This window comes from Cavia porcellus, unplaced genomic scaffold (assembly GCF_034190915.1).
Source record: "Cavia porcellus strain 051 isolate PalLab524CR breed Dunkin Hartley unplaced genomic scaffold, mCavPor4.1 scaffold_27, whole genome shotgun sequence".
Taxonomy (NCBI): Eukaryota; Metazoa; Chordata; class Mammalia; order Rodentia; family Caviidae; genus Cavia; species Cavia porcellus.
The window spans coordinates 40,284,722-40,292,545 of record NW_026947510.1 but is presented as its reverse complement, the minus strand read 5'-3'; the positions used below and the strand labels follow the sequence as shown (position 1 = coordinate 40,292,545).

General features: G+C 39.4%; 1 protein-coding gene across 1 annotated transcript; it reads left to right on the top strand.

Moving 5' to 3' along the window:
• The first annotated feature begins 1,555 nt into the window (after positions 1 to 1,555).
• On the top strand, positions 1,556 to 4,815 carry Mgp (matrix Gla protein). Its single transcript, XM_003470432.4, has 4 exons — positions 1,556 to 1,745; positions 3,143 to 3,175; positions 3,971 to 4,046; positions 4,448 to 4,815. Exons 1-4 carry the CDS (start codon positions 1,685 to 1,687, stop codon positions 4,590 to 4,592), a joined length of 315 nt encoding a protein of 104 aa, XP_003470480.1. The 5' UTR covers positions 1,556 to 1,684; the 3' UTR covers positions 4,593 to 4,815.
• Positions 4,816 to 7,824: the final 3,009 nt, after the last annotated feature.

Sequence of the window (7,824 nt, the reverse complement as noted above, 5' to 3'; positions counted from 1 at the left end):
CTTACATTGGGAATCAAGTCCGTTTGTCTGGAAAGACTCTTAGGTTCCCAAGCAACAGAGCCATATGGGCTAGAATCAGTTTTCTTGCTGTCCAAGAAGAGCAGGTGATCTTTACAAGTAACCAGAGGCAGCAGGGTGAAGTCCTCCTTCTGGAAAAGGAACAGCTCTCCAGGGTCTCAGGATGTAATGAAAATGCACATTTTTGAAAACCTGTGTGTGAGGATACATTACAGCAGGAGAGCCAAGTGTAGAGACAGAGCTATCACTCACTCCTCAGGGAAGGATGTTGTCTGCAGCTCCCACACAGCGCCTAGCACAGCACTGGCATCCCATAGGCCACTCCCTGAAAGCCTATCAATTTTGCGCATTAGCAAGACAAAGCCTTCAGAGCATGAGAATACCCTTTACTTGCTGCCTTTCTCCATCAGTGATATCAGCCTGACAAAGCACCAGGGCATAGGTCTGGATCAATGTCATGAAACTGGATGAGCAAGTTACAAAGAGGCCAGCTAAAGGAATAGGACTGATGTGGCCATAGGACAGCCCTACCCTGCTGAGCACTGGGGAACATTTTTGCAGATGTGTATCACCAGACACGAAGTGCTTCATTAGTTGGGGGCTGACAATTCAACTCTGTCGGGGAGCTGGCCTAGATCCCTAATGTCCCAAAAGAATGTATGGTGAAGGCTTAAATAAATGAGATAAGTGGTATGATTTTAGGGCCCCAGGAGGATCAAAACCTTCTGCAGAGGTCAAGAGTCTGGGGGCTAGGACAAGGAATGTCTCTGGGCAGCCTGCATTTATTTAGTTTTTCAAACAAGGAAAGGGTTAGAGTAGAAAGCACAGGAAACTGAACAGACATTGGGAGTGGTTTAAAGACTTTTACAAGTAACAGACTGTGTTTACTTTAGGAGGACTATCTTATGTTAATTTAGAAAAAGTATCTCCATGTTGCATTTCATTGCAGGAGTGAAATGTCTGTAGCTATAGTCTTTAATTAATTGGAGTTGGAGCCAGGTGTCCTCAGCTGTGACTTTATCTTGCACTTTAAAGTATCTCTTTGTTCTCAGGTCAGCTGTGCCCCAACCATGCCACAGCCCTGCCCTTCTGTTCAATTTCCAGTTTCAATGGCTCCCAACACAACCCCACTGCAGAGATGTCTACATCGTGACCAGCACTGAAAGTATGGGCTTTTCTCCCCCAAGACCTCTCCTCCATCCAACAGGGCAGCAAACATAACATCATGGTTCTGCCTGTGGATCAAACCCAAAAGGCCCTTGTGCAAGACCAGGAGGTGAGAGCAGGAAAGGAATTAGAAAGGAAACCTGTGCTGTGGCAACTCCCCTTTCTGAGGACTTTTGCCCAGCTCTGGGCCAAACACAGGGTGGCCACAATTTCTGTACCCAGGCAACATCCTGATGTAGCACGGTCAGATGCAGGGGTGAGGGAGAACTGCCCACTCAGAGTAGATAATAGCTGGAAGGAATGAATATTTGGGAAAAGTCCCAGGGCTTGTTTAGTGCCAACCCGTCCCCACCTTTTCCAGCCCCCTCCCACTGGTTCCTCCCCTTGCAGCTCCTCTGGTTCTTATAAAAACTCAGCCTTTCCCCAACAGCCTGTAGGAGCCTCTCCTGACTGCTGCCTGCCAAGACACAAGACCCACCCCTGGGACCCCCAAGCCACCATGAGGAGCCTGCTCCTTCTCACCTGCCTGGCTGCCTTAGCGGTGCTGACTTTGTGCTATGGTGAGAAACCTTTCACTCTGCCCCGTCCCTCGCTCTGGATTTCCCTTTCAACCTCTGGCTTCCATTCCTTCTGCTTTTCCTCTCCCTTCTCCTCCTTTCTCTGCTAGAATCTCAGAGTGGATGAATTTAATTTTTTCCTGGTCTCTGTGGACACGGATCACTTCCATCCAATCTATTCCATGTTCTGAATATCTAGATGTTTGTAAGCAACTAGACAGGCAAGTCCTTGCAATAGTAAATTCCTCTACAACTAGGAACAGCTATTTCGGGATGAAGTCACCAAATTTCCAGCCCTGCACTTTTCATGTTAAGGGTATTTATTTAGACTTTGGTATCTGTGGATTGAAGACACTTGGTGAATCACTTAGTTTTAAGAAAAACTTTTAAGTTTTCATGGGAAGTATTAAGTAGAATTCTTTTTGGGGGACAGGACAATGTCATAAATTACTTCCGTGACTTAATTTTAAAATGAAGTTTTCTTTTAAAGAATTTCAGAAGTTTTGTTTTGAAGCATCTCAGAATGCAATTACACAACTTCTATTGTCAGAAAAATGATTTATGGCTTCTATATTTTGTTAAATCTGTGTTTGTTCAAATTGTGTAAAAGGAAATTTGAAGCTAAATTATTTCCATGGTTCTGCCTTTATACTGCCATTATCTAGACATTTTAGCTGCTTTTAAACCTAAATTACATCAACAACCCTAAAAATTATGTTTGTCACTTTTGAAATTTTTCACAAATTCTCTGTACAAGAAGACCTGACTTTGTCATCTCCTTTCCAACATTTTAAACAAACTAACTTGCTCATATATGTAGGCATCCTAGTCTCAAATGTAACTGCTGTGCTCAGGAGAGCAATAGAAGAAAGAGGTCCTGCTTTGACAGCGTCTCTGTGCTGATCTTGAGACAGTAGTTTCTGTGGCTGCCAATTTAACATGACTCCTTAGCAGGCTTTCAGAACCCTTTTAGCAACCCATCCTGGTACAGCCTGGCCAAGCACTGGAACTCTCCGCCTAAAAAGGCCTACCTGTTTCTGTAACCGCCATGCTTTCTTGACCTTATTCACAAACAGGCCCCAAATAGTTAATAGAAAAAGGCTCCCAGGAGATTTCTGTGCAGGGCTTAACATGTTGGAATGTACTTGTCTGAAGATTGAATAGACTTGGGAAACTTTAGCCAAGATTTGTTACTACCTCCTTCAACATCAGATAAATAAGCACAGAGAAATCTACAGAAAAACTCCTAAGTCTTAAATGTCTGAAATATGCAATAACCCAATTGTTAAACACGTTCTTTCCATCCTTAAATTTAGACTCTAGCATGTTAAAAAAAAAAGAAAAACACGACAACCACCACAAAAACTACATAATCAATCTCTGTTTTTTTTTAATTCCAGAGTCTCACGAAAGCATGGAATCCTATGAAATTAGTAAGTGAATATTTGACTTCCTTACTTCAATCTCTGGCATTGAAGAAGTTTTCCTTATTTTAAAGTAAATAAAGTGGCGAAACATGTAACAGAAAGGGCCTCTTTTTGGAAAACTACGTCAATGTAAATATCGCCAAATGCTCTCTATTTAAAGCTTGGCCCAGTATAATGCGCCATTTAAAATACCTTCAACATACTGAGGAGCCATAAAATCTCACTTGGAAATCTGAAGCTGGCCCCCCACCAGCCTCATAAATGGAAAAGGAGGCACAATCACACGTGGCAAAGACCAGAAAAAGAGGCCAAGTGAGCTGGGAGACCACAGGCGTCAGCACATGGAAAGCTGTGGGACATCTAGATTTACAAAGATTGAGGACAGCTAGAAATAGCATAGCATGCTTGTTGTTAATATGTAGATTATTTCTTGCAGTGTTGAAACTGATCATGTACTAGTAATCTAAATTATGCTTTATAAGTTCTCAAAGCAGAGAGAATTTCTCAAGTAAAGTAAAACAGGCTGAGTAGAAATAACTAAAACTGAGAAAAGTTAAGCCATTACCCAGAGACAAAAACAAACAAACAAAAAAATGATGTGGCCCTAAGATACAGAAATGGGTTATTCAATTTTTTCCACAGGCAAATTTAAAAATCTGCCTTATCTTGCTCTTTGATCTTTGCCTGTCTCTGGTTACATAAAACACAGCAAATTAATGAGCTTTGTGAGAGAGAATACTCACTGAAGTATTTTTAGCTGCTGTTTCCCTAAAATTGTACTTACCTGTTTTCTGTTTTAAGGTCCCTTCATTAACAGAAGAAATGCAAACACCTTCATGACCCCACAGCAGAGATGGCGCGCTGCAGTCCAAGAGAGGTGAGTGACAGAATTTGACATTGGGTTGGTGGGAGGATGGTCTCTCCTAGTGTAGAGCCACAGACCTAAACGGAATGACAACCAGATTTCATCATAGATTGTTTCCAACTGTGTCTTACTATCGGAAAATTTCAAAACAGTGTGCAGAAAGCAATTGAGTATTTAGAAAACTTTTAACGAAAGGCTCAAAAAGCACAGAGGAGGAGAAAGAAAAGGATACAGAAACAAAAATCTGCCTTCCTTAAAAACAAACAAAAAATTGCATCCACCTTCCTTCCCTACCTGTTATTCAAATATCCCTTGATATTGGCAGGAAGGACTGTCTCCAATATTTCCTTTTCCCTTCTTTTTTCTCCATTCTTCTTATGCTTCTCAATGTTGTCCTCTTCTCCACTTTCCAGGATCCGGGAACGTAACAAGCCTACCTACGAGATCAATCGGGAAGCCTGTGATGACTACAAGCTTTGTGAACAGTACGCCATGCTTTATGGATACAACGCAGCCTACAATCGCTATTTCCGGCAGCGCCGAGGAGAAAAGAAATGAGAAAGGAGGGGAAATTCTCTTTTATTCTGGAATCTAAAGCCTGGTTTTGTATCCCCTTGCGACAGCATTACTGAAATATGTAGACACAATACGATGCTTGTTTCTTACATAGTCTCTTGCCTGGGTGCATCCCTGCTTTCTGCTCCCAGATTGTTAAATAATGCAAGTGCAATGTGTTAAGATGTGTGATTATGCATAATAAACTCTTGGTTTGATACTTTCATTTGTGGATGTGATTTCTTCAGGAAAAAGTATGAGACAATTAAATTATGGCCCATCTAACCCAGAACAGAACATTTAGTTAATCTGTGCAGAGTGATTAGAAGCATAACTACATAGAAAGAATGAAATGTAAAAGGTGTTTATCCAGCCATTATTACAAGGATGGTGAACCTTTTAGAACTTTCAGTGATACACACAGCTCATTGCAGCCGGTGTGCCAAGGTTCGCCACCACTGAACCTTCTTTATGTTGAATGACTGTTTGCTTTTATGTATTTCCCAGGATTTTCTCATTATAAACGTGGCAATTATAGAGATTGCTTCATTTGTTTCTCTTCTCTTGCATGCTAAAGTAAAAAATGACTACTGTATGAAGGTAACCTAATAGAAGGTAAAGAACAGTCAAAAGAAAATTTTAAAAAAATAGAACAAATGAAAAACAAATAGCAAGATAATAGATTTAAAACTAACCATATTTATAATTGTCATATTTATATCATAAACCATATAACCATATTTATAATTTATAGTTATAGTACACTTCTTGTACATTTCTTTATTGTGTATACATTCAGATTTTTTAATTTTTAAAAAATTTTTATTTTTATTGCTACATGTCTGTAGTACATAATTAGGAAAATGATTGATGGATTTATGCATAAGGTCACTCATTCCAAAAATGAATGCCCAATCTTTTTTTTTGTTTTTTTTTTTTGAGACAGGATCTTGCTATGTAGTTCAGGCTAGTGTTGAGCTCATTATGTAGCCCACGCCATCTTGGCAACCCTCCTGCCTCAGCCTGCTGAGTGCTGGGATTACAGGTGTGCATCACCAGCTCAGCTGAACATCAATCTTTATCAGGTACCCTTACAACCTCTGAGTGATATAGGGGAAATGCTAGATGTCAGACACACCAAGTTTGTGTTTCCTGAAGTTGAAAAATGAATTCTAAGCAGCAAAAGAGGTTATGAGTAAGAAAATTTTTTGGAGAAAAGGAGGAGTCCCGAATGGATTGCCCCAGATTTTTGTCTTGCTTGAAGAATTTACATTATGTTTCTTGTAGTCCGTGTCTGCTGGATTCTTTATTTTATCCCATTTTATTGATACGTAATACATAATATTTACATTCATTTAGAGATGGTACATATATACCATACTTTATCATTTTAATTCCATTTACCCCTAGAAGTCACCCTCCTCTTTATCCCTAATAACCTTCCCCATCTCGCAAAACTCTGTATTTTACTATTTTCAAATTTTCATGCAAGAGAACCCATGCTGTGTTTAATTTTCCATATCTATTTTATTTTACTTAACCTTATATCTCAAGATCCACCCAGTTTTCTGAATGTGACATGAATTCATTCTTTATGGCTGAAAAATTATTTGGTAGTTTATGTTTTAAAAATACGTTCACTGTACATATCAAATTCTACATAACTAGTTCTTGCTTTCAATTCTTTTGGGATATCACACCACCATCTCCTGGGTTGCTTTGTTTCTGATCTAAAATCTCTGTTTGGCTGGGCGAGGTGGCACACGCCTATGATCCCAACACTCAGAATCAACAGTTGAGGTCAACTTGTTCAACTACATAGTGAGTTCAAGGCCAGCCTACAGTTGAAAGTAGACCCCATCTCAAAAGGACTAAAAAGTAAATAAACAAAGAAATAAATAAAATCTATTGTCATTTGAATCTTTGTTCTTCTGTATTTTACTGTATCTACTGTCTCTGGCTGTTCCGAAGATTTTTCCTTTCATCACTGGTTTTATCAAATTGATTACAAGGTACCTTAGTGTGGCTTTCCTTCTTTTTCTTGTTTTTGAAGTTCACTGAGCTTCTTGGATTGCACTAAGTTTAGTCATTTTCAAGACAATGTTTCTCCAAATATTCTCCATTTCCTACTCCTTCCCTGTTTTGGTGGCTCCAATGATATGCATATTTGCCCAGTTACAGTAATTCCACAACTCCTCAATATTATTTTCACTTTTTAAATTGTTTTCTCTCTGGATTTCATTTTTGACAATTCTCACTACTGTATCATCGGGTTCACTAATCTTTTCTTTGGCAATATCACTCTATAATCAATCTCATCTAGTTATTTTTCATCTCAGACATGCTGCTTTTCATCACTGCATGTTTGATTTGGATGTTTTTCTGTCTTCCTTGTTTCTATTTACCTTTGTTAATCACTTTGCTATGGCTGCTAGAACCATTTTAATGTTCTTATTTTCTGATTCTATCATCTGCATCAACTCTAGATCAGGCTTGATCCTATTATTCTATTTGTATGAATTAAAATGTTCTGTCTCGAAATCCTTTGCCATTTTTTATTTGATTCCAGGCAGTGTATATTTTACCTTTTTGTGCACTGGACATGTTTGTGTTTCTGTAAGTATTCTTGAGTTTTACTCCTAGCTGAATTTAAATTCCTTGGGAAAAGCTTGGTTCTTTTAAATCTTGCTTTTCAAATGGGACCAGAACCATACTTAACCTAGGGATTTCTGCACACTGAGTCAAGGCCCTTCTGAGTACTACACCGAATGTCCCTGCTTGGATGAAAAGGAATAATCCCAGACCTGAGTGTATGCCAGCAGTGTTGTCTCTGCTCTCCCTGTATGATTATTTCACTCTGTGCATGTGACAATCAGTCCCTTCTCTTCCAAGACTTCCACAGATACCCAAAATTGCTTCTCTGCAGTTACTGTCTCCCTAGGTTGCCATACGGACTACAGCCCCATAGCCTCCCAAGATTCTCAATTTCATCTCAACTCAAAAGTCTACTGGACTCTACCTCTGTTCACCTTTCTTTATCCCTGACCTCAAAATTCTGGAGACAAAAACTAAGGCAGAGAACTCCTTGCTTATTTCTCTTCTCATTGAGAGAGCCAATATTCCTTGATTAATATCCAGCATCTTGACAACTATTTTTCCATGTATTGTCCATCTCTTTAGTTGTTTCTGGAGGGAAGGTAAATTCCACCCCTAAAACTCTGTCTTGGATAAAAGT

Excerpts from the sequence above, each read along its gene's own strand:
- Mgp (XM_003470432.4), top strand. The coding sequence starts at position 1,685 with ATGAGGAGCCTGCTCCTTCTCACCTGCCTGGCTGCCTTAGCGGTGCTG. Across the intron at positions 1,746-3,142 it reads GGTGCTGACTTTGTGCTATG|AGTCTCACGAAAGCATGGAA; the intron begins GTGAGAAACCTT and ends TTTTAATTCCAG. Across the intron at positions 4,047-4,447 it reads CGCGCTGCAGTCCAAGAGAG|GATCCGGGAACGTAACAAGC; the intron begins GTGAGTGACAGA and ends TCCACTTTCCAG.